At 46.6% G+C, this 26,186-nt stretch overlaps 1 protein-coding gene across 17 annotated transcripts in view; it reads left to right on the forward strand.

The window, feature by feature from the left end:
* EXD3 (exonuclease 3'-5' domain containing 3) overlaps nt 1-26,186 on the forward strand; it is a 299,324-nt gene that overhangs the window by 127,441 nt on the left and 145,697 nt on the right. For 15 of the 17 annotated variants that reach the window (XM_075772087.1, XM_075772095.1, XM_075772086.1 and 12 more), the window contains 6 exons: nt 568-606; nt 18,106-18,272; nt 23,273-23,411; nt 23,748-23,961; nt 24,686-24,795; nt 25,924-26,134. In XM_075772087.1, coding sequence (XP_075628202.1) covers nt 568-606; nt 18,106-18,272; nt 23,273-23,411; nt 23,748-23,961; nt 24,686-24,795; nt 25,924-26,134 — 880 coding nt within the window. The remainder of the gene's footprint in view (nt 1-567; nt 607-18,105; nt 18,273-23,272; nt 23,412-23,747; nt 23,962-24,685; nt 24,796-25,923; nt 26,135-26,186) is intronic. The other 2 variants (XM_075772099.1, XM_075772097.1) reach the window with 1 other exon arrangement.

The raw sequence follows: 26,186 nt of genomic DNA on the forward strand, positions 1-26,186 counted from the left end.
GCTGGAGCCTGGGGGGATGGCTCTCCGCTGGGCTGGCTGGTGGGGTGAACAGTCCGGGGGCACACTGCGCATCCGAGGCAAAGGCAGCTGCAACGGTCCATGCGTTCCACCAGACCATGGCCTGCTTCAGCTTTGTTCAGCGGTGTCTCTGTCATGGCAAGAGCGCCATCTGAGCTTTGAGGCGTTCGGAAATGCTGCTGCACTTTGCAGAGTGTTATTGAGGTGATTGGTTTTCTGCAAATGAGCCCAGGACCCAGCTCTGGGTAATAACGAGAGTTCAGGCTACTGCCGGGTAAGGGCCTGCCGTGCCTGTGCACTTTGCATATGCATTTTTTTCTCTTATGTGCTGTAGTTTAACAGTTGTCTGAATGACTTCATCTAAGCTGTGTTTTTCTGCCATGCCCCGGCTGGTGACATATGAGAAGCAGAGGTTTCTCGAGTGCTCCAGAATGCATTCCTCAGTCACGGCTGATGCCAGTGTGTAAGATGGCGTGTTAAATTTCAGCTCGCTCTATGTAGCATTCCCCCTTTTCCTAAGACGGCTCAGAAATAATTTTGTCTTTTCAGAAAACCATGACTCAGGAGAACTGGACAGATCACGTTCAGGTGAGTATGGATTTCCCTCTCCCATTTTCTCAGGGTTATTTGCTTGGCAATGATTTTAAGATGTTGACAATATCCAGCTCTGGATATTGTAGTCCTATTATTACAGTTTAGCACTTTCTCATAACTTTGTAAGTATATAGCAAAATTGTAAATGCAGGGAAGAGCAAGGAAGAAAATGTATATTTTAATCCCTGTTATGTCTTTAAAAATGCTCTAGTTTGGCTGGAGCATGTAGGTAAGATTATCAAGTACATTCTTTTGCTTTCATGCTCTTATTTGTAAGTGAACATTACAAATATTTATATTGTTTAATTACAAGGAGGGGGGAACAGAGAGTTCTCTTCAGGCACTCGCCAAGATGCGTAAGTAAATTGGGAAGTGTTAGATTCCCTCTGTGTGCTCCACTCTGATAATTTTCAACAGGTTTATTAGGTGACTGTTAGATATTGTGACTTCTACGTCTTGCGCTGTAGGACACACGTAGTTTTAATAACACAGGAAGAAGGAGAGCAGTATTTCTTCTTGGTGTATTAACAGGTGAGTTCAGGCAGCTATGTTTTGGCCTGATACTACAATAAATGCATACATGACAATGAAATGTCAAGAAATTATATGGTTGCAAACCATTAGTGAATATTTATGTGTCCATGATATCCCTATGGAATTGCAACCTTGTGGTGACTCTTTGCTCCTTTTCTGTAACTCCTCTCAGTTTGAATTCTGAAGCCGTTGAGGATTTCTGACCATCAGCTCGAGGCTTCCTTTGAAAACCTGTTTGAATGCTCAGTGTGGGCCCCTGAGCGCTAGCAGGCCAGTCTGATGACTGATGATCTCATGCGTTTGGGATCTTGGGCACTGTCCGTACACACCAGCAAAATGACTGAATTTTAAACATGAGATGTTTCTTCTCTCGTTCATGGGTCAGCAGGAAAAAGAACAATTCAGAAGACATGAGGATGTGTTTTTTGAGACAGAGATCATTGATAAAATGCCCAGCAGTGCTTCATGGCAACTCTTAAACCTACCGAGTGTTTTCAGTGGTGAATATTCAACTTCTGTGTGCAGTTTATCACGCCCATGGAGAGGCTGGACTCTGAGGAAAGGAAGGGGTCTTGCCTCTTGATCTCAGTGATCTTATGCAATGAAAGAACTTTTCAGGGTTCCCTTTGATTCTCACAAGCTTGAAGGCCAGCCCAAGGGCTGACGCCTAGCTGGATCAAGACCTGAGATGAGATCAGCCATGAAACTGTAGCAGACAGACATCTTTGTCACAACTTCTGGGTGAACTTTGGTGTATGCAGTGAAGGGGTTTCTGTTGATGCTAAGGTGGACAGTGGGAAAAACCTCCCAGTTAACGTACGCGATTGCAGATCGTGTCAACCACTTGTGGAGACCGGAGGCTTGGGAACAGATGCTCTCTGAAAAGTGCTTGTTTGGCACCTGGTAAGGCAGCTCCCTACAGAACTACACAGAGCTCAGCTGCATGATGGACTATGGCAGAAGGTCCTCTTTGCTTTCCCAAAGTATGCCAAATTTTGTATTTTCTGCATGCTGCCAGCTTATGTATTTTTGACAACTATGTAATTAGCACAGGAGTAGTGCCTAAACTTGCCTGTTATGAGACCTGACTCCTAGTGCTATCAGAGATTACTGTCTTTGGCATCACTTTAAAGTGATCAGAATCTGTACCTGTGCATCTGGAGGAAACCGAAGTAATCGCATGTGCAGGTAGGCTTCTGCTTCACACTGCTGGCAGCACGGCTGTGCCAAACAAAAGAGTTACAAAGGAGGAATCTCTGAGCAAGTTTTGGTTTTCAGTGCAAAACTGAGGTTGTCCGGGACTTCATTGTTTTTCAAAGATTGGGCTTTATATGAGCGAAAGGTTCAACTTTCCAGTCAGAGCTTCACCTATGACCTGACATGTTTTGACCAAAAATTCCATCAGGCTCCTTGTGGAGTTGTTGTTTGTGTTGTATGTCCCATTTGTATGGTTAGGTCAGGCTCACAGACTAGCTCGGCCTGGCAATGCAGTATTAAAGACACGTTGAGCCGGGTGGGAAGCAGAGGGTGGGATGCAGTGGGACTTCTGGTCACCTGGGGGAACAGGAACCAAAACTCCCAAAAGGCTCCACAAAGGCAAACTCTCCATCAGAATTTTTGGATCATTTGTTTTCAGTTTTAAGTCCAAAGAGGTTGAAAGTCTTCATGGGTTTAAAGCCTATTTGTGTTTAATTCTGTGCTGCAGCTGTAACAAAAGACAAATTACATAGATATCAGGAGCCCTGGTGAAAGTGGCGTCTCTCCTTGCTCAGTGTCACATTCGGTATGGCAGGCGATAGACATTTCTGGGCTGGTATTTCTTTTTGTTCGCCCTGAGCAGTACAAATACAGAATTTTCCTGTTCCTGCCCTGTGGGATGAATTGAAGGTGTGATCCTGACTGCTCCTACAAAAGGCAGAAACTCAGTATTAATTGTGGGGCCAACAGAACCTGTTTCCAGCCCTGTAGCAAACTGGTTTTGCCCCCTCCGCCTGCCAGTGCCCACACTGCTTGATCTGCTGTCCAGGCTGTGGCTGCGCAGGCAGGGGTGGCAGCCGTAGGCAGGCAGAGGAGGCAGGAGGGAGGCGAAGGGATCAAAACCTCTTCATACCCCAGGGAACCTGCCCTGTTGGCAGCCTGGTTAGCCCAGGAGGAGAACTACAGTTTGTATCATCCTCTCCGAGCAGAGATACCTGGAGGGCAGAGGGAGGGGAAGAGTAAGGACTCATCTTGCACAGTGCCAGCTGCATAGCTATTCATTAGCTTGCCTAACTGATCCTGAGCTGCATGGAAACAGGCAGGAGAGTGCCTGTCTTCACAAGCAGAGGGGAAGGTGTGTAGGATATCGATGGTAGATAGGCAGGAAAAAAAGAGGCAGGGCATGAGCCAGTTGTCTGCTTTGCTGTGTGCCCTTCTGCATCCGTTTTTGCATGCTTCATATTTTTCATAGCTTTAATCAGCTGCCTAAGGATGGTGGAATTGGGTAGAGCAACCACAGAACGGCCAATACATGGCACTGGGCAGGTGTGTTCAGGAAGGGTTGTCCCACCTGCAACTGCTGAGAGCGCTTGGCCAGCAGCAAGAGGCTGCTGAAGGCTGATGAAATTCTGCAGGACAAAATCACTTTGAGACAAAAAGGCATGGAAGGCATTTTTCAGTCATCTGCCAAGCTTTCAAAAAGTGAACACACATAGAACAATAATGTCTATGAGGAGCATGGTAGGGAAGCAACTCTGATCGCAAATATCACCTCTACTAGTGTTTCAGATGTCAGATAGTATCTGAGATACTCGCATGAGGTTGGCAGTATGACATGGGGTCTACTGGGGAGCACTCCCTTCTTGGGTGGCAGCGGGAGCCCCAGGACATCTCAGATAGCACCAGACACCTGTGCTTTGGTGGCTTGAAATTCTCCTGGTGTATCAGAGGGCTTGGGAAAAGGAGAGTCTGGTATTTTGCTGCACCGCTTTTTGTGTGCGGTGCTCTCACGGATGGTTTGGGGGTGATTGTGCAATTGTGCCCTTCTAGACTCAGCTTGGTTGATCGGGGCCAAGGCACCCAGTTCGTGTGGAGTCCTCACAGCCCTTTGGGACCTGTGCCCGACTACACAAGGAGAGAGCTGCCTGGGAAGCTCTGAGGCCATGATGCCACCCACAGGAGACAGGCTCAGCTTGGTGGGGAAAGGCTGGGGTGGTTGCACAGGGGGAATGGCAGAATATTATGGGTATTTCTGAACAGTTGGAGCCCAGAAGGCACACGTTTGCTCGACAGTTCTAACACCCAGAGTACTTTTGCAGGGAATGGTTTGACTGTGGCAGAGCTAACCAGTTGGTACAGTTTAAAATATTATCTCAGGGTACTTTGGCTCAAGAAGTACATGTGTGTTTATCTGGACTTCCTGCTATGAAATTCCTTCTCCCATGGAGCAGAACAGGGTGACAGTGCACAGCAATGTGGCTCTTCGTTTGGGGCAGTAACTAGCAGCAATGTTGGGCAGGGTTAAAACCAATTAGGTTTTATAGGATTGCCAGTGTTATAATCGCCTGTTTCACAGGGTGTCTGAGTCAGTGAAGTGGTAGAAAAGGTAATTCCACTTTTACTGACCTTGAGCCAAAGGGTCATTTGTTGCTAAATCAGAAGACTTTCTGTGCTAGGGTTTGCATGGAGGAAACTATCCCTTAGTCTCTCAAATGTAAAAATCTTAAACCCTTCCAAAACTAATGCTCAGAAAAAGCGCTGCTGTTTGAAAAGACATTACTTGTTCTTTGGGCAACTCATCCTGAGCTGTGGCTCATCAGCCAGCCCGTTTGCCAGCTAATGGTTGGAACCACTCTGTCCTTCATTTTGGCATGGGCAACTTAAGAGGAGGGTACGAGGATACACCACCTAGTAAAGTGCTTTTTTCAGGCTCCTGTTTTGCAGATATTGAGTCTGCCCAGGTCTTGCAAGAGAATGAAGCAGATGAACCCTGGAGCCAGCTATTCCCTGTGCTCAGCGCTGGGAGAGGCTGCAGCTAATCATCTCCTCTCCTTCCCCAGTGGTGACAATGAGATAACTTATTTATTTTAAAATCTCAGACCATGAAAATCAAACATGGTGTCAGCTCATTCTCTAAGTGACCAGGGTTGAAATGCTAGTAATTCGTGGCAAATGTATAACTCTAGTTCCACTAAAATTCTAGGGTTGTCCTGCTTTACAGGTAATAGTCAGAAATCTGCCCAAACAGAAGGAATAACAGTGAAGTTGCCCTGCTTTATGTGTAATACATTTGAAAAACTTCAACAATTCCTGGTCTTTAATAGGTGTAAATTATCTTACACTTACAGCAAGGAGATGATGTCATCTTATTTATTTGTAAATGGCAAACATCCTCAATGACTGATGCCAAGATCCTCATGCGCTCTTTCTGTACAGGATCATTTTGACCTTGATTAAAATGTAACTACCTCTGGAATAAAATGTAATAGCTGTTATGCTCACGGAGGTAATTTTTAAGGGGAATTTAAAGGGCAGAATGCAATTATTTTTTTAAAGTTTTTCTGGCCAGAACACCTGGCCAGTAATCCTACTCTTGGGACTCTTTAATAAGGACAAGAGGTCAGAAAGGCCACTTTGCAAATATCCACTTCTAGTGTCCTTCCCTAGGACTCCTGAGCTCAGGCGAACTTTTAAATTGACTCAAGATTGTTCTGAGTCCAACAACATCCCTATAGTATAAGGAACTTAATATCTGTAGGGAATTAAGTAATCTGTGCAATGCAAATGGGAATGATATTTGGGAGGTGGTTAATAAATGACATGTCTTTCGGTATAAATCTGCATGTCAAATTATCTTTTGCTCTGTGTTGGAGTGAACTGTTTATTCAGGGATATAATGGATTTCATCATTCAGACGTCAAAGCTAGACTGGCTGTTTTCCTGGAAGGTAGAAACCAAAACTAGTTTAACCAGCCGTTGTGTGGAGTCCCTCGCTAGTATTTATGGCCTCCTTTTTAGCAGGAAATTAGAACTAGTGGGTGATTGTTTTTGTTCCTCCTGGCCTTATAAGTCTTGGGGAGGAATCATCAGCTGAAATAAATTTTCATGCTTCTACTCATGTTGCTGCGAGAGGGTGCTTGAGCTGAGGAGCTGTCCCGCTTGAGCCCGGGTAGGTCTGAGTGTGGGTGTGTGTACAAACAAGCAGGAGCTCCTACTCCTTGTCTCTATTTTGCCTGCAGTTTGCCTGTTATCTGCAAAAGAATTGCATTTATCTTTCCACAACTTTAAGCAGCTTCCTAACAGCTGCCGTTTAAAAAAGAGATTTTTTTCCTTTCTTTCCCATTTCCCTTTTGCAAAATAGGTGGTATTTAGGCCTGGACCAGTGACAGGTTTAAGATCTGGTATCTGTCTTGTGAAGCCAGGACTGGGGGAATTGCTTTCTATCAGTTGAGAGCTGGCAGCCTTGCTTCCCCCATGTTGCTCCCGTTGCTCCTTTCATTCCTCCTCCTGCATTTTGTCCTCTGTTTGGGGACAGAGCAGAAACTCAGAGGTGGTAGGAGTGTTTTGGCGATTCCTCTGCTTTTGCCCCGTGCCTTTTTCTTCAGATTTACTATTCTTCTTGGAAGTCTCTAGGGAGGCCATATAACCACAATGTGATGTAAAAGTATATTGTACATAAGGGAATATTAAACCATGGAAAAACTGGACCATAAAAGTAGCAGGCAAAGTATAGCTTTCCTTCTGTTTTTCAGTTTAGTTTGTAAACGGCGTCATGTATTAATTGATGGCTGAAATAACATCAGAGTTGCAAAGCCAAAGGACTTACTGATAGGGCTGATGCAGAAAACAGGCACATCTGTGACTGTCTGAGGAAAAGCATAACGTAATTCTTCAGTTACGTTCTGCTTGCTGGATGGAGAGTAGTAAAATATGCATCTGTACTAATGAAGTTTGCACTGTTGGTCTAAAAGAAATGGGAACTTCTCATTTAACAAACCCACAGCTGTTGTAGGAGAAATACATGGGAAAAGCCAAACATGCGGTGTGTTCCAGGCCTTACTGTCTAAAGAAAAGTCTATCAAAGGATGATATACACAGTTAAATGTAAATACCTCCATGTACCTCCTGCATGGCTTAGAGAAGATTATTTTTTGGAAGACCTGGAGGGCTGGTGTGCCTGATGATAATTATGGTAGCTTTATTTATAAGAAATCCAGCCATTACTAGATAAATGAATTGTGGTTGAGCACAAACATACTAAGGAATTCTGGTGGAATTTTACAGTAGGTACAAAGAAGCTGAGAAAAACTACCATTGCTTTCCATACTATCTACCAAAATATTTTAAAAAATGACCCAAAAATCTCTCTGGAGTGATGGAAGATGTATTTGTGCAGTAACTTTGGAAAATCAGCTCACGTTTGCTTAAGTGTGGATCTACAGTGCCAAGCTCTGGGGATTCAGCAGAAGCTTATAGGAGCTGGGTGTCTGCTGCTTCAGTGAGGTATTGGCAAGTCATTCCTTGGAAAGCTCAGGACCTCCGTTTTAAAAGTTGTGGCCGAATAGCCGCTCATGTGCACACGTATTAAGTACCAGAGAGTGAAGAAAGGAAAACTGGGGGAAAAAAAATCTCCTTTAAATTGTTTTGGTACGTTAAGAGATGCTTTCTGACCTTAAACCCCCTGCAACCAGACAGGGCTAGCTTGCACTATAATTACATTTCTGTCACTAGCCTGCATTCATTCGAAAGCACGACTTCATCCAAAAGAGATTTGGTATGGTATAAAGAAGAGGCTAATTGGCTTATGGCTGTAGGGTGAGAGGTCAGTATCAGATTAAAGAGTTAAGAGCATCAGCAAGTGGTTCGACTGAACCAATGTGCCCTGCTGGTGTGTTTAATTCAGCCAAACGGGAGAAGTATCGTAGGAGTGGGAAACAATATAGGAAGGACTATCATCCAGAACTTTATAGGAACATGTGGGAGATCCGGGCTCCTTAAAAGCTTCATCAGGAATCTAATATAGTAGTTGCCAGGATACCTGTTAATGACTCCAAACTGCATCAGCCATAGGATTGTATGCCACTAAGTAAAAATGGGGACAGCGTCACTTAAAACAAGCAAATCCTCCTGTTCCTTTTGCTCTAAGACAGAGGGAACCGTATCAAGAGCGCTGACATTGGCCTCTCCAGCAGAAATAGGGAAAGGCAAAGAGGAGGATGGGACACAGAGCTTGCATGCTAGCACAGAAGGAGAGGACATGTTCGCTGCTTTTTTAAAAGTGGGAAGCAAATAGGTCGTCAGCAGGGCTCTGCACATGTTCTGTTTGCGAGTGGGAGACAACTCTTATTTGCAGCTCTGTAGCACGAGACAACGCGATTCTCTTGCCCTGTGGTAGTTTCTGTGTACTTGGGGACGTGCAGGTGTAGGGGCTACGTCTGCCCGGTTTTACTGAAGTCTTAAGCCTCGGACATACTCCCCCTCACGCACAGATCCACTCCTGTGTTCTTACCAGTCAGCAGTAAAACTATCCGGTCATGCAATAATCATCCCAGATTATTTAAAACCCCTGTAATCGATCGGTACCTGTCTGAGTGCTTCCACAGGTAGCTATTGGATTCTAAAGGCCTGTGCAAATCAGCTGCCTTGCACAAAGATGGTCGGGCTATTTGCAATTGATAGTTTGGCTGTATTATACTTTTAGGCGAGATTAGTTCACCGGTTCCCTGCCAAGAAGGGAACCACATAAACAGAGGATTGTTTAGAAACAGAAAAAGTTCCTCTTGACGGAGAAGTCATGTAAATGGGAAGAAACAGGAAACTAATCTTCCCTTGTTCGCTCTGAAAGAATGCATATCTCTGAGGAATGTTGTAATTATGGATTTAGGAAATCAGTCCAATTTGCCAGGGTGTGAATTTCAGAGTTCATTCAGTCAACCCTCTCAAGCGTTTCTCCTTCCGAACAAAAAACACCAGGAGTTTAAATGTACCAAAAGAGATTAAAGGAGAGAAAAATCTACTGCCAAGCTTCGCTTTTGGTAAAGATCCTGCGAAGATACTTATTATTGCTTTGGCTATGAGCCAGGTGAGGTTTGTGCCTGGTAAAATAGAAATAAGTGGTAACCCATGTTTTTCCTGTGGGCATCTATTTTTCATAGACTAATGATGGGAAGAGTTAGTGCTCCTAAGCAAGTATTTCCATCATCAAGATTTTTGCTTATTCACTTTGAAGACTTTAGTAAATAGAAAAACGTCCCCTGCTGGGAATGCCACGTTAGCATGTTCCTGGAGAGAAAGGAACCTAACACCAAGTTCCAAACTATTCTGAAGCAAGCCTGAGCTGGAACGAATCCATAGGCAGTGCGGAGCTGGGGAGAGCAGTGGCTGTGGATACAAGGCACAGCGAGGCTGAGGAGAGCATCGCTCCGGGTTCCAGCGTGGCCTGGAGAAGGGCCTCAAAGGCAGGTCGTGAGCTCTCACAAACCTGCTTACAAGTGAAGCAGCAGCAGAGAAGACCTGAGGAGTCTGATGGCAGGGAAGCTCAGGGCTGGGTTACAAAGAAAGCAAAGAAATTAGTTTGCTGCTTCAGTTCTTTGGCAGTGAACTCAGGAGGTTTTAAGTTCATTCCACTTCAGAGCCTACAGGCCTTTTAATTAAGGTAGTGGTAGAGGTGAGAACCTGGAGCTCTTTGGTGACCAATCTTTCATGCAGCTATTTCCACAAGCAAAGTGCAGATCTGAGGGGAATTGCCGTCCATCAGGAATAAGTGCAGGCAGAGGAACGATGCATCCTGGTATAGGAGGACCCCATAGAAAGCTGTTAAAATAATCCAGAGCCAGGACCACGTAACAGGAGATTCCTGCTTTGTTGTTCGGCCTCACAGCTTGGAATTTGACCTGAACAGGGAGAATGGAGAAGGGAGAGGATGAGAAAGAGGTTTCTGAGGCTCTTCCCCTATCTGCAGATCCTTCCTCCTCAAAACTCTGCATCAGCCACGTAGTGCTGACACAGGCTGGACCTGAGCAGTAAATCCTCCCTCCCCGCTGGGGAGTAAATGTGCTGGAATTCCACGTCTTTTCAGAAAGGAAGATGGAGCTTATGAATTCTCATTATGTATGTGACTGCATATGGGAACATTTAATTGAGTGATTGGTTCGGTTAATAGGTATACTGGTTTAGCTCGTTAGAGTTAATATTAGGGCTAACCAAAACAAATGGGAAGGCATCATGGTGGCTTCAGCTCACGTACATCCTGTCAAACCGATGAAGTGTAATCCTGCGAGTTCATTCAACAGCAGCAGCAGAGACACAGCAACGGTGGTTTTGCCTCTGCAGGCTCTTCCTCTTTACACATCTGCAGCTCTCGCAGTCCTGTAGCGAAGCAGTGCCATAGTCCTGTTCCTGTCCCTGCGGTTGTGTCGAGCTCTGGCAGCGTGCGGCTGTCGCTGCGCTCCCTTGCTGTGCTTTGTAGCTGGAGTGGAGTTCCTGCAGACAGACCTCGTAGTACGAGTGGATGTCGTACACTTCTGCTAAGTTGGATTTTGGAATAATCGCATTTGATAGTAATCCTTCAGGCAGCCTCGTAGCTTAACAGAAAATGTATTTTCTTCCTACAGGCTTCCATGCTTCAGGACACAAACCAAAACAGAGTTACGTAATGGTGACTTTTGTAGAAAATTTATGAAAGTGCTTGGCAATTGTATGAACCTTCTTAGGCTTGAGAGACCGGAGAAATTGTGTTGGGTCATATGAGGACCAGGGTCAGGGGCTCTCAGCAGCAGTGCAGGTCACTTAATGTGCAGTATATGATGGGAGCCCTCACTTTCTTAAACTGGAGAGCACAATTTGCCATTTGCCACAGTGACACTTTGTTCGTGTATGTGTGACATAATGACAAAAGGCATATAGATAAATGCTCCTTCAAAATACACTGGGAAGATAAGGGTTGCCAGTTTGTCTTCAATGCACTGTGTTATTGGACTTAGACAAAGCAACTACTGTGATAAGTAACATACTACTTTGTGCTCTGAAAGCGTTTGGCCAATTTCCCCATCCTCATTCATCTTCAGTCTTGCCAAGTGCTGGAATGCTCCCAGAAAATATCTCCAGCCTGCCATCATGGGACCAAGAGGTGTGAGAAATCTGGAAGCATATCAAAACTGTGTGGCTTATGTATTCAGAACAAGTCCTTGGTCCTTTGCTGATCCCTGGGATGAATAATATTCAGCGACTCTGGGGCCAGGGTTAGGTTAGAATTCAGAAGACTCCTCTGCAGCGGTTGTGAGAAAGGGATTTCAGGGAGTAGCACAGACCCTCGGGACAGACTTCACACTGAGGTGAAGGAAAAAGAAATTCTATCTTAAAAAGCAAGTAGGGTAAAGTTACCTTACTCTATTCGTTAAGGAATTATATTTTTGGGTTTTGTGGATGGCATGCAATTATTTTTCTTTCCAAACAGAGGTTATTTTAATCGGGTTAGCCTGACTCTATAGCTCATTTAAGACATACATCTACGACATTCCCTGAACAAGTAGTGGAGAGGAGAACAAATATTGCAGGTGAAGCACCCTGATTTTGTGTATCAGCATACCTGGAGTTGTTGTGAGATGTAGTTGAGAAAAATGAGTTAACTGTGGGGTACAATAAAAAGCAAAGTTCTGATCTTCCCACGGGGAAAGTCCCCAAAGTGTCAGGCTGCACCTACACTGCTACACAAGACCACAGAGTGGTCCGTGGCCTGAAGACAAGTGACGCTGGCTGAATCCCTCAGGCTGCCTTCCCTCCTGGGAGATTTGTCTGAAATCCACAGTGAGGGGAGCGGAGGGACGGGATCCCTTCACTAGCGCCATTCCGCAAGCACAGCAGCGATGGCTAATCAGCCAGTAAGAGCTGATTTTTCAAGGGAGCATTTAAGTGGCTGCATTTGCATGCTGGTGGGTAATGTGATTCGGTGTCTGTGCTGAGCTTCTCCATCTTACAGGCGTATCTTTACTAAATTCTCCCGTGTCCTGAAGCGTCTGGGAGATTGTGTGCCTGACAGTTCACTTGGGCAATTAGGAGCACTGTTGTTGTAGAGTATTACACCACCTCCATTAAACCTCAATTTCTGTCTGGGCTTGTGCCTTCTCCAGTCAAGAAACATTGATATCCCTGTTCTGGTCAGCTACTGAAGTGAAATCTGGTAATGATCGAGCCAGATTCACTGAAGTAAAATGTTGTTTGCAGAGCCTTTCATCTCTGAAGGAAGAAGCGTCATGTGCCCTGTGAAGCAGAGCCCTTGCCAGCGTACAGTCTGTTATGTGGCTCTCTGAGTTGGGTGAAGGTTGTACGTAGGCTGTTCAACCCTGTGTGTAAAAAAATGTCTCAACCTCTTGCTTAATATTTTTTGAAAATACTCTCTTTTCAGATCTGACTTTGAAAGCAGAGTTCGTTCTTTACCTCTGATATATACCTGCTATATACCTTCTCTTATCTGCGGCAGTGTGAACACATTTTGGAGACATGATGACTTCATCCGGAGAAGATGAATGACTTCCCTCAGGGGCTGCCTGATAGAAATTTGGAAAGAATCCCAATGCAGGAAATGTATTTGGATCTCTGTGTAGTATTGTTGAGCACGATCAGGACCATCCTGTATTCTGGGTAGACGAGATCTTGGGTGTTCTTCGCCCGGGAGGTGCTTGGAACTTGAAAGCCACAGTCGCTGCAAGAATCCGCCTGTCTGTGTGGAGACGAGTCTGGGTGCTGGGGAATGCACAGCAGTGGTAATCACAGAATCAGAGGCTAATTTCAGTTTGAAGGAGCCTGTGGAGGTCTCTTCTCTGCCCTCCTGCTCAAAGCAGGGCCAACTTACTTAGACAAGGTGTCGCAGGGCCCTGCCTGGTTCCGCAGCCCCTCTGGACCCGTTGCAGTGTTTAGCCACTCTCACTGTCACCTTTTTTTTTTTTTTCCTTTAGGCCTGACTGGAATTTCGAGAAGGATCTGCTTCCATCTTCTCTATGATCCCCCATTATAAAATTGAAGAGACCGATTCTATTCCCCCATACTTGGCCTTCCCTAAGCTGAAGGAGCCCTGCTCCCGCAGCCTCTCCTACATCAAGTGCTCCAACCCATTAACCATCTCAGTGGCTCTTTACTGAACTCTGTTCTATTTTTCAGCAAAACTAGGCACCGTGTGCAGCTCTGGTCTCACAAATGCAGAACGGGGTGGTTAATCACTTCCCTCAACCTGCTGGCTGTGCAGTCAGCCAGGTGAATTTTGACAGACAAGGTATATATTTTTTTTTCTTCTGGCTGCCATTTGGTAGTGGTGTCTGGACTTCTGAACAAGAAATTGTGTTGGCAAGATTGTGTGAGCTGCAGAGAGAAAAAATGGAGCCAGATGCGTCTCTTCACACAATCTTGTCCTAGCTACTCCTCACAAGCTAGCAGCTTCATTGAGGTTGCCCAGGAACAATAAGCTCCTTGTGAGGAGCCCCAGCGCAGTGGGAAGTTGGCTTTAAGAGTTGCCTTTTCCTTGATCCGTTCAAGTGATATCGTAAGTTAGACTCCTCTGAATTGCCTTTGGAAGAGCTGATTGCATGGGGAGACTGGGAGGCTGAGTCTCCTGATTCACAAAGCTGAAGTTTAGGTAGTGTGAACATGCCCCAGGGAACCACATTGCCAAAGCTTTGTTGAAAGAGAGAAGAAAGACCACTTCCCCACCATTGATGTGGTAATGGCCTCCAGAACACTGAAGTGTGGCTCTGTCAATGACGCACTGATTGCTATCTGAAAGACAGTCTTCTGGGACGTGAATGGAGGCTATTTTGTTCTTCTTCAGTTCATAAATTAGTGCATCTGAGTAGCCGGTGCCTATGTGAGCGAGAGAACAGCTCTAAGCGGTGAGAAAGCACAGGCACAGCTTTCTCCTGCGTCTGCCTGTGCATTGCCCGCGGGTGAGTGGCCTGCTGCTGTCACAAGAAACTGTTCAGAAGTGAGTGTGGGTAAAGTTGGCGTCTTTGATCGAGTGCCATCTGCGTCGGATATCCATCAGTCAGGATCCCCCTCCCCTGATGGAACAGGCTGTGGCCCTGGTCTGCGCTGGTGCTGAGGGTGCCAGCTCCAATCTCATGCATAAAGGACTTCCCTTCAACAGCATCCTACTGGTGCCACGCTACAGCGGCATCTCCCCGTGTCGTGCAAATGAAGCTAATGTCAAAACAAAAATCTTGAGCACAAATAAATTGACAATGAAACTAACACAGTAGGATGTTCTGGGGAATCTTTAAACAGTGTGTCTGCACAGTACCTGCAGGGAGTTTAGAAATGCTGGTGGTGTCCACTGCTTACAGTGGTTTTGTCCTTTCAACGTCCAGGTTTCTTTTTTCCCCTGTTGCTGCCTCTAAAATATTCTACTTGACATTTTCTTTACACTAACAGGATTCTTTTTGTTGATTCTGGAAGCACTTGAGAACAGGGGAAATTGGCCAAGACTTTCAAAAGCTAAATTAAAATCTGACTCTGCAAATAGCCAGTGTCACTGGTGTGAATAACTTCACTCTCCGGTAAAAGATGTTGAGGGAAAGCAGAGAATTGTATTGGACAGAAGTGCAACAACACATAGAGATAAAAATAATCTGGTGTTGGCTAGGGTCACTTCCAAAGAAGATATTGGATATTTGGATCCAAAATTATGGATAACAACGGAGGAATTGCTGATGCTATGGGTTAAGATCGGGACGTTCCGAAGCTTGCCCTCCACTGGTTGGCGTGAGCTCCGTAAAGCATTCGGCTGGGTAAGAACAGGATTTACGGGTAGGTAGTCTGCAGCAGTCATTTGGAAAGCTTTAATCATGGCTTATTGTTGTGTCGGGAGGTTTTGTGTGTGCCTATGGATTAAAGAACGTATGATATGTCTAGAATTCAGAGAGGGATGTAAACAAGCCACATGGTATATCGAATCTTTTCCTGCGCGGAGGTGTCGCTGATGTTGATCAGAACAACTGTGCCAGTTTCCTCTTGAAAAGTGTTCATTTACTGAAAACAAAATACATGAAATGTCATCCCTAGTGAAACATTCGTCTCTGCATCTGTGCCCACATCTTCTGCAGCCAAAGTTTCCACATTCTTGCTTCTTGCAAAGCTGTTGCGGTGGAAGCCTTTCCCCTTTATAGCAATGTTAGGGTTTTTTTCAGTAAAAAACAAATAAAGCTATTTTCCATTTCAGAATGCAAGATGTAATGTCTCTGGAGAGATTAACCTTCTTTCCAGAGTTGTTTTTGTGGTTGAAAGAATAAATCTGTTATCATTAAAATAAAAAAAAAAAAGAAATCTGCACCTCGTTATTTCCAGAAATAAAGCTGACATAATGAGATTTATTAGAGAATTGAGTCTGGGTGAACTGAAGAGAGATCCAACCCCAAAGACTTTGTGTTCTAGAAAAAAGGCAGAAAGACAATAGGATGGACACAGGGGAAGCTAGAAGAGGGAATTGCTCTGTGATGTTAATAAGAAAATATGTTCTTTTTGGGACGGACTCTGAGAAGTGGCTTGGCAGACACGGCAGGAGGAGTTATTCAAACCCCTTCATGTGTTAGGTGCATGCCGGATCCGGCTCAGTGGCAGGAGGCAGAGATGTGGGAGATGCACAAAGCATCAGGACTGGCATGGCTGGGAGGAAAGATTCGGGAGGAAATGCGGAAGGCAAGAAGCGTTAACGTGACAGCTGACCCATTCCCGCTCTGCCCCTTCCCTCCGTTCCCTCTCCCACAACTGAGCCCCTGGGTAGCTGCTGGCCCCCTCCTGCTGCCACTGGTTCCTTGCTGTGCCACCAACCTCTTAGGAGCAGCGGTAAAAATATCCCTCACGTAGCCATGAGAAGATATGTGGTTTGGCATTTGGCAAAGTCACAGGGGTGCAGACTTAGCGCTGAGGCAGCAGTTTTTATGAGCAGGCTGGCTTCTCCTGTGCGCTACCTGGGATGCCAGATTTCTCTGTGGCTTTTCTTCCAAGCCTCTACCCCCTCCTGCACCTCTGTGGGGGTGGGCCATTCAGGTTTTTATTTTTTGCTTTCTTTTTGCCTTCCCTTTTACCTTGGGGCCATCAACAGGTTTGTTTCCTGATCTCTGCGCAGGGTGTCTGCTTTGAAGACAACTTCTCACCTTTTAGTTACCGAAGGAATGTGAGGAATGAGGCCCCGTGGCCCCAGCCTACCGCCCAGCCAGGCTGCGCTTGTGCACGCTGCGGAGGAAGAGCAAGGGGCCTGCAGGCTGGGAGCAGGCTCCGACCCTGCTGCTGGGTGGGCAGCCACGGAGACGTGGCACCGGCTTGCGCGGGGGGTGGGATGGACTTTGAGTGCATATCTGAGCATTTCACTGCGCTGAAAAATACTTGTTGGTAGTGCCAGCGTAGAGCTACAGGTCCTGACCCACCATGTAGAGTTTCAACTTGTTTTAGCAATTAAGTTTTCTTGACAATAGTAACTTCTAAGGCAGATCCATGAGTAAATCAGTCTGGCAAGAGGAGCGAGTTGCTGATCTGGCTGCAGCGGCTCTGGGATATTTGCAAGCACTGGGCAGGAGGAGAGGGTCATTCCCACCCCTGCGTAGCTGTCGTGACTGTCGGTGTCACCGGGTCCCCTCTGACAGCTGCTGTGCCACGGTGCCTCAGAGGGCATCGGCCAGGAGGGGAACAGGATGAAAGAGCTTTGGTGAATCCAGCTGTCACAGGGGGCACGGTTATGGGCCCCGTTTGTCTGCCCTGCCCCGCCAATGGCTGCTCCCCCCCGCCAAGGGGGGGCACCGTGCCGGGCTCCAGCCCCTCTGGCTCACGGCAGGGTATTTGGGCTTAAACCACCGGCAGCCGTGAGGCTGTGCCTGTGCCCCCAGGCTCTGCGGTGTGCCCAGGCACGGGCGCACCTTCGCTTCTGCCAGGAAACAGCTGGGAACAGGAAACGTCCCAAACTGCCCTCCCAGTTTGCAGGTGCACGCAGGGCTCCTACCGCGATGCTTGAGATCGCTGTGTTTCTCCGTACGGCTTGAAGGAACAATCTGGTTGTCACGTCCACAGAGGCCTTGGGTAGACACAAAGGGAGGAATTTCTTGCACCCAACCCTAGTTCAGCTGTGGGGATAAAGCAGGACTTTCAGAGCACAGTTCGTACAACCTATTTCAGATGCAGATGACACCACTCACAGCCAGGCCCCCATCCGCAGTGCCGGCTGGATCCGTGCTGGCTGCACAGGACGTCTGTCCCACAGTGTGCTGTTGCGTGTTGCTAGAGGAGGGAGCTGGTGCCCCCGTTTTCGCAGCGAGGTGCAGATGTAGGCTGATGAGCAAGCCTTTTCCTTTCTGTGAACATCAGGGTCACTCAGGAAAGCTTTGCTGGTGTGTCCTACCTGTAAGCCCTGGGTGACTGGCAATCCTAGTTGCCCACGCAAATCCTCCCAAGGCTAGAGGAGACCCTGTGCTACTGTTTTACCTGGAGACCAAGCCATCCTCTTGCTCTCCCAGGACATCAAGTCACAGCATCACTTCAGGGCCCTGTGCAGGCACAAAATGGGACTAAAACAATCCAAACTCTTAGCCCTTCCATAATTACCTGCCTAACAAGCCCAAAGACCTTTACTGTCTGGTCAGTTGCTGGTTCTGATTTTAGTTAATCAGTATCCGAGCAAATAATATGCTAGTCATCAGTCAAGCTAAAAGACATTGTTTTACCCTTGCTTCTGTGCTGCACCTGGGAAGTGATATTCCCTGAACAAATAGCCATGCTGTCAAGGGGACCCAAGTACCCCGATGAGTTGACGTATGCGCTCTTCATCTCTTGGCAGGGGAGGCCAGCCCTCGCTGGGTTTGGACAAAATCACCCCTGCAGCAGGGAGATTCTTGCTCCTTTCTGCACTTGTCCAGGACCCTCTGGAGGATTCTGTCTCCTTAGATGGGTTAGAAGCACCCGTGGTGGAAGTTGCACTGACAGCTGTCCTTCACCCTTCATTCCTTGCAGAGCACCGTTGGAGAGAATCGGTGGCTTCAAGGGCACCTGATACAGTTGCTGATCAGTTACTGCGATTTGAACACGGCCGCAAGATGGGCGCAACGCTGCAATTTGCCCAAGGAGCTGCTGCCTTACGGAGTGGCTGATGAGCTTCAAAAGCTTCAGATGCAAGAGAGGTAAATACTCTGTTTCATGCCTTTTCCATGTAGATTACTTATCATACAAGGACTACATATTTGCTTAAAATAATCTGCCATAATGCTTCCTTGGGGAGATAATTTTGCAAAAGCTTCCTCCATTTACTCAGATCACATCTTGGCCATGTACATGCTGCATTTGCTTTTCATAAACGTGGAAATGTCTGTGAAAGGTACATTTTAAACTGACTCCGGAGTACTTTGAAGCTGTACGAGGTTGCTTCATGCTGCAGAGGGGTCTTCAGGCTCCCTCTGCCAGATCAACAGCGCAAATGAAACGATGTGGGTAGGATCTGAATATGTGTCTATTTTACTGAGTTGATTACATGTCTGTCAAAGTTTTCTATATACTCTGCGTCCCCCACTGCACTGTAATCTGGTTCCATGCCTTTTGGGAGACTTATGACGAAGAAAATAATTTTAAAGTTCCTTATAATTTTCTAATTGCATTGATTTTCTTTCTGCCTTTGACAGCTCATAAGCCAGTTTTCATCCCAGTCTGTAATTTTTGCCTCATCCAAAACTTTCAGAAGTAATGGGAATTTTTGACATTTGGGGTCAGATCCCAGAACAGTGGCATTAATCGAATTTGGGATAAAACCGGACTCTCTAGCTCACATTTACCCAGTGAGCTTAAGAAGCCTTTAGCCCCCTAATTAGTCTCTGTCCCCTTTTCTTCCTGTAATGCACTCCCCATAGCACAGTGCTCTCCTGCTCTGGGACCCCCCAGTGGTGTGGAGCAGATTAGCCTACAGTAGCCACAGCTCCTCCCCCAATGGGAGCTTCATCCTGTTGCATGACTTGAAAAAAGAGTACAAAGGCAGAGATTAAAAAAAAAAAAAAATTTAAAAATCCTTATATAAAGAAGAGTTCTTACAACTCCTTGATTTCAAGTGCACAGAACTCTGCAAACAGCCCCAGTCAAAGATCTTGGTGAACCTGCTGGTGTAGGAGCAGAGGGGAAGGATGGAGGGAAGAAGGTGGCTGGGGCCCATGCTGTGTGTAGACAAAGCTGTGCAAAGCTGAAAAGAGGTTCAAAATTTAGGAAGGCACGTACAGCCACCTTAAACTGTTAGGAGCTGTCTGATCCCCACAGCAAGCTAGGTCTGGAGGAGTACCAGGGCTTTGTACTTCTGGTTCTGGGTTTCTGTGCTGTGTCTCTTTGAGGAAATGGCCCAAGCTCGTCCTCTTCATGCAACAGTATCCCAGGCTGTTGCTCAGCTGTGCCGTATGGAGGAGGAAAGGCTGCGTTTGGAAAAATGGCTCCATGCAAATGATTTGGTGAGCCCCCGTAATTCACTTTTATGCTCATGTGAGTGATGGTGTATATCTGCTTTGCTTCAGTGACTCTGCCCACGAGATGTTGCAAGTTATTCAGAGGTAGCTGTGCTTGGCACCCTTTCTTAAACTCTTTTTTCCTGCAGGAAGGCCTGCACATATGCAAGCTACTGCAAGTCGTGAGGGACTGCAGAGCTTGCAGATGATACTGCATGAGAGTCCTGTTGGGATCTCACCTATGACCGTAAGGGAGATGGAGAAGCCAGGGCTGGATGAGGTCTGGCTGGTATCATCAACACGCAGCCCGGGAGCGTCTGTGCCCACGTATGTTCGTGAGCTGAACTCCTGCAAGGCTGCAGGCTGCCACAGTCCTGGGGTTCAGAGTAATTCCACAGTCACCTTGCTGGCCTGCTGCAATCAAGCAGCATTTTTTCCGCTCATTCATGTGCAGGAATTCATCTAATTGGATTCTGTGCCCAGAAGAGGACTTATCCCTGAATGCTCAATGCAAATGCAGGAGAGCTCTGGGCTGTGAGTTGGAGTGCAGCAGAGCTCAAAGCCTTGCTGCCATTCGAGGAGCAATCGCATGTTTCCAGGCAGAGTCCAGGCTTTTTCAAAAACAGAAAGAGGAAGCCGTGATAATTTTTGGTTCCCTTAGGAGTCTTCCATTTCTGAACACATCAGTCACCTTCTTCCACGGTGTTGCGCTTGACGGGCCTGATGTCTCTCTCTGACCCTCACCAGTGAAATGTGTTGGGGTTTCTTTTAGCATGGAGATTGGTGCTTCTAGTTCAGAAGCCGGGTGAGATTAGAGGAAAGTTTGTGGGAAAATCTTGACCACTCCCGGGAGGTAACTATTTACAACATTGTGCAAGCTGATAGCCTGTACCTTTAGCATCCTGCAAACATAGTTACATAGGGAGTAACTTCCTATATGGAGCTGAACTTCTCAGTGTGTATGATGGAATCTGAATCTGACTTGAAATGGACTGTGTGTCCAGGAGGATTGATGATGACATCATACATTGTCTGTTTGGGGAGGAATAAAGCCAGCAGAAAGTCGATGATTGCTGCTCCCAGCGGAGCAAGCTGGACACTTTCAACGCCGTGCTCTTGGTGTGAGAAGCGGAGGCAGGGTCCCTCTTGGCATGGCTGTTGCACGAGTCTGCATGCCCATGCTCATCTGCTACCTCGCCTGGTCTGGGACTTTCTCCTGTTACTGCAGAACATGCAGTTTGTGCAGATGGTTTGGGTGCTTCCTTTTACCTTCTGTTCTTAGTGCAGGACTTTCTGCTGGTGTCGTGTGTCAGAATTATGAACTCCAGCTCAGTCAGGATCTGTCCCTGGCTGCCTGGTGATGCTGACACCTCGCTAGTGGATGCGGAGACCATTTTAAGAAGACCAAGCCTGAGACTGAGCAAGGTTACCTGCTCTAACAGGTTTATCATCAAGTTTGTTGTATTCAACATTACAGCAAATTTCCATCTCCTGGAAGAGGTGTTTATGCGAAACCTGCAGCTTTCATAACTAAAAACTGTATTTTGGGAGCATAGATTGGGCTAACTTAAATTACATAGAAGGTGAATGAGAACACAGAGTATTAGTATTTTTTAACGCTGATGATTTGGGAAGAGTCTCACAGATGGCCTTGAACAGTTCATGTGCTGAGCTTCATGGATCTGATCTTCTTCCTAGTGCAGATCTGCTCTGGTTTGTGTTCAAGCCCCCTGTAACCTCAGGAAATATGATGCAGATGTAATCACCCTCAAAACACTGTCTGCAATGGCCCACTTCTCCAGATGGTACATGGATTTCTTGGAGCACAGGAAACTCTTGTCTGTCCAGGACATGCTTCTGCTCAGCTCTGATGCATTGCTGGAGCTGCTCTCCTCCTCCCTCCTGAAGCTGCACCAGCCGCCAGTTGGGAGCCAGAAGGTTTTTGCATGAGGTGTAATCCCTCAAAACACAAAGAGGTGGTTAACAGGAGTGTGACTTTGCCACAGACTCTGTGCATCTAGAAGGATAAACCACATCACTACATCCCTCTGCTCTGGGAATCCCGTGTCATATACGGGTGGAGTGAAGGCAAGCCCATTAGGATGTGCTCTGCCATTCGTGAGGAGTTGTGACAGATGAGTAAAACCCTTTGTGCCCCAGTTTACTCATCCAGTCATGATACCTGCTGCAGTAGCTGCTATAAAATCAGTGGAGCCATAGAACCTAATAAAACAGTCTGTCTGCCTTATTTATTGAGCCAACAAAGCAGCAGATTCCCAGAGAGGGTGTTCACGCTGTAGAGAACAAGGTGGTACCAGCATAAAAATGACATCACCTCTGCCACTGGTCATACCACATGCGGCTCCTGAACACTGCAGGTGAGAATATTCCTGGAGACCTGAGACTGCACACCTTCATTAAATATTTTACACAAATATTGACTTCTCCATGCACACAAACCCACGGAAAAGAGTGTTTGTACAGTGAAAGCTGCTGTGCTACAAAATTAGTCACACAGTCCCCTAAACATAAGGTTAGTAAATATTTTCTGAAATAATAAACCAGTTGAAGTCTCTATGGGAAAGAGACTATCCAGAAATTTGTGAGATGTCCAAAATAGCTGGATATTTTTTATTAGTTTCTTTCCTCTGATTGCATCATCTGGCTGAGGCAGCAGAGCAATATGCTGACCTTCCAGTTACGAGGCCATTTCAAGAGACTCTGCTGCAGTTTGAAAAGAAAATGTGCTGTGTAAGATCCTGTTGTAGGAAATCAGCTAGCTCATTTCTGCAGGCATCTTCCAACATTCCCAGGGTATTAATACACAGACACTGAATTTCTCGGTGTGGTGCCATCTGAAACCCAAATGGAAGGCGTAGCACAAGCAAGGCACTCGGTCTGTGGATTCAGCTGGCTGTTTTCCCTTCGATATAGAAGATTTTGAAACTTTATTTCTGAACTTTTCTCGTTTCATCCCTGTGCAATGTAGCACAAATGTTCTTGCGCAACCCATGTGGGCATTTTGCAGGGAAGGGGCTGGAGGAGAAGCTGGATAGCAACAGGGAGGTCCATGAACCCTTCCCAAGCCATTGCACTATAAAATAATGAGGCAGTTCACCCGGTCCCGGCTGGTAGTGATCTTAGTGTGGAGCAGTCTGAGAGTCCCTTTCTGAACCAGTTCCTGTGTGAAGCTCCTGTTTGGACACAGTGCTGGTCAGAGCCAACTTCCCTGTTACGTATTACACCGTGGGAGCCAGCAGACTTCCATGTTAACCTCGAAGGCAAAAAGCAGTAAATCTAAAGTGCGTTATCTCCGAATGTGGAAACAGCTGCCCAACTTTGTCATCCAAGTTGTATCAGTTCTGGGAAAGGGAGCTGAGCACTGAGGACAGGGCCTGGGACTCTTAACTCCAGCAAGTGTTTTGGTTTGGGTGTTCTCTGCAGCGGGTTCAGAGCATGAGCGTGGTGAGGTCTCAGATACAGCGTGATTTCTGTGATAGGAATAAAAAGAGAGGATGGATCAAGATGAAAAGGACTGAGATTGCAGGGAAAGTGAGGAAAGGGAGGGTAAGAGAAGGAGTTGAGTGGCATGGGGACATAGAGGGCCAGGGTGAAATAAGGCGTGCAAGACTTCCTGATGTTCCTCCAGTCCAGGATTTCTTCTCATTGCATCGCTTAAAGCTGTTGCATCTGGTTCTGTGCAGGGTAGAAGAAGCTGCAAAAGCAGACAGTGATGATGAGAGTAAGAAGAAGAATTATTACCAGCTTCCTATTCCACGGGCAAATATTCACTTCCTGCAGACCTGGGAAGAGACGCTGCAGTGCTGGGAAAAGGTGCTGCAGGTGAGTGTTCCTCCAGTATTTACTTTGCAGGGTCAAGGAGCAGAAACTTCATAGCAGGGTGGTACGCAGGGTTGTGTGTGGGCCACTGCCATCAAATGTGTCCCCACATCAGGGACAGCTCCTTCCTTAGGGTTGTCTCATTGGGGAACACGGTGGGAATTGCTGCGCAAGGAAGGGTCCCTGCAGGAGTAACTCAGGTGTGCTGTGAAAGCTACTCGTCTCTGTAGTAGTTTGCACAGTAGCAAAGAGGTGGGAAGGAAATAGTTCTGGGACTGTCCACGCTACTTTCGAGTGCAGACAGTCTCTAAGTGAAGAAGGCTTTTGTCTGTGTTGCAGCCTGGGCAGGTTGTTGGCATTGACATGGAGTGGAGGCCTTCCTTCGGCATGGTCGGGAAGCCCCGTGTCTCCCTCCTTCAGATCGCTCTGAAGGATGAGGTGTTCCTGCTTGACTTGCCACGGCTCCTTGAGCAAGCTGAGACTGAGGGTGAGAAGGAGAAGCTTCCCCATTTCATCCAGATGCTCTATTCAGATGCAGCCATCACTAAACTAGGTAACGTGCATCTCTTCTTCCTACCTCGGGTCTTTACACAGCTTAGTTTGTGTAATTCCTAGGTCCTCTTGGGGTTGGCATTCTCTCAATCCACTTATCATGGTACCAGCTTTTGTAGCCCTGGGTATTCAGATGCCAGGAAGCAGGGTGACTGGTGGAATGGGGACTGATAGAAATGCCTCCCCATTTCAGGCCAGACCCAAGATTTCTGATTTAGCCTCCCCCCTCAGACTTGGGATTGTCTTAGTTCCATACCAAACCCCAGTTTGCACCCAGCCTTGAGAGGTCTAGGGAAGCCCGTCATGCAGAGCTCTCTGGATTTGCTGGCCCTGTCCCAAAGCCGCTCTGCTGGACTCCAGAGCTCTCCAGCTTAACATACCCAGGTTTAGATTCTGTTTGGAGGCTTTTGGCAGGGGTTGTTAAACCTGAAGTTCAAGGGCAAATTCATAATTGCCTTTCACTGACCCAGCAGATTTTAAGTAAGCTGAGCTTAAACTCAGCATTTTTCATCTACCTCTTCTCTCCCAGTCTGGATCTGCAAGAGTATCTCTTGGGAACGGGAGAGAGAGATCTGCCTTGTCCCCTATCTGAACAGTCTGCCCACCAACGTTTATATAGACATTGTCAGCATCTTGCCCCTGAACTAGAAAAAGCTACAGTGCATTAGCCATGATTTGAGTTTTCCTGCCTGTGTAATTTGGGTTTTTTGTTTTTCTTTCTCGAGGTTATGGGATGTCTGGAGACCTTAAGAGCCTTGCAGCCACGTGGTCTGCTTTGAAAGACACAGATAAGCAAGCGAAAGGTGTTGTGGATCTGCTCAGAGTAGACAAACAAGTAAGGATGAACACGTGAAGATACAGAAAATCGTGTCTCCTGCGTGTGCTCGTAGATAACTGTTGTGACTTCACAGCATTGTCTTTTTGTATCCTGTATTGGCAGGGAGATGGCTAAATGAGCAAATAGACGTTTTCCACTTGTGGTGTTGAGGGCAACATGGTTCTGTAAAGAAAGACAGAAGCATTTAGTTTTTATCAACTAAAAAATAGATACACTAATAACTTTTTTCATAGCCTTTACAAAAGCTATGAAAAAGCAATTGAAATGGAGATGTAGCTTCATTCAGATAGGATGATGTTTCTGAGCACTGGTCATGCTTGAACTTGGTAAGAGTAAGTTCTTGTAGAAACGCTGATATTCCATGATCATGCAGTATTGAAGCAGATATTATGGAGTTAATGATTTGTAGAGAACTCGTAATGTTTCAGGAGGGCTGCTGCTGGATTCAGCACAGGAATTTCTGTTCAGCTGAAGCACAGCTGTCTCTGGGTTAGCCCGCAGTTTTTAGCAGTCTGCAGAAATGTTAAGGACAACATTTTCATGGGAAAAATTTGCAGAGTATGTTTAAGGCTGTCAGTTGGGGTGAACCCAGATCTTTGGGACTGATAGCTTAACCTGGGAAGTGCTGCAGGGTCTGAAGTACCTGCCAACAGCTATTGCCTCAGTTTAATCCAAGAAATGGCAACTGCAGAAAGGCTGTTGCCCACTGTGTTGCAGGAATAATCTTTTCTCACTGGAACCAGGAGGAGAAAGGTGCTGAACTACTGCTGCTGGTCTTTTCTTGAGTTGGTGCCCAACAGCCTCCAGCACGGCTGAGCACCCTGCAGACCTCTGAGCAGTCACTCACAGCCCCACTGCTCTGATGCAATGCTGTACGACCATGCACTTTTTTTCCTTCCCTGGCTATGAAACAGATTTCTTTCCAGCAAGTGTGTTTGTTAAACAAATAACCAGACACCATATATATCTAATGCCATCCCAACCCTTGCCTGAGACAACGGGATTCGGTACACCAGGCAAGAGATAAAGATGATAGGGTTGCCGTGTGGCCCCACCCTCTGGAATAGAAGGTGTCGTAGTTGTTGTTTTACAACCATGTGTTTTATATCTTTTTCTTTCCCTCAGCTGCAAAAGAGCTCCATTGACTGGAAGAAGGGCGGCCGGAAGGTCGATGTCCTGTCCCTGGAGCAGAGCTATGAGGATAGAGGGTTCAGGCAGCCGGAGAAAGGACTCAGCCTCTTGGTGCAACACGTGCTGGGGAAACCTCTAGATAAAACAGAGCAGCTGTCTAACTGGGAGAAGCGGCCTCTCCGGGAGGAACAGATCCTCTATGCAGGTCTGGTCACTGACTCTGTGGCAAGGTGCTACAGATTGTCCACCACAGGCTG

The sequence above is a fragment of the Balearica regulorum genome, chromosome 20, assembly GCF_011004875.1.
Source record: "Balearica regulorum gibbericeps isolate bBalReg1 chromosome 20, bBalReg1.pri, whole genome shotgun sequence".
NCBI lineage: Eukaryota > Metazoa > Chordata > Aves > Gruiformes > Gruidae > Balearica > Balearica regulorum.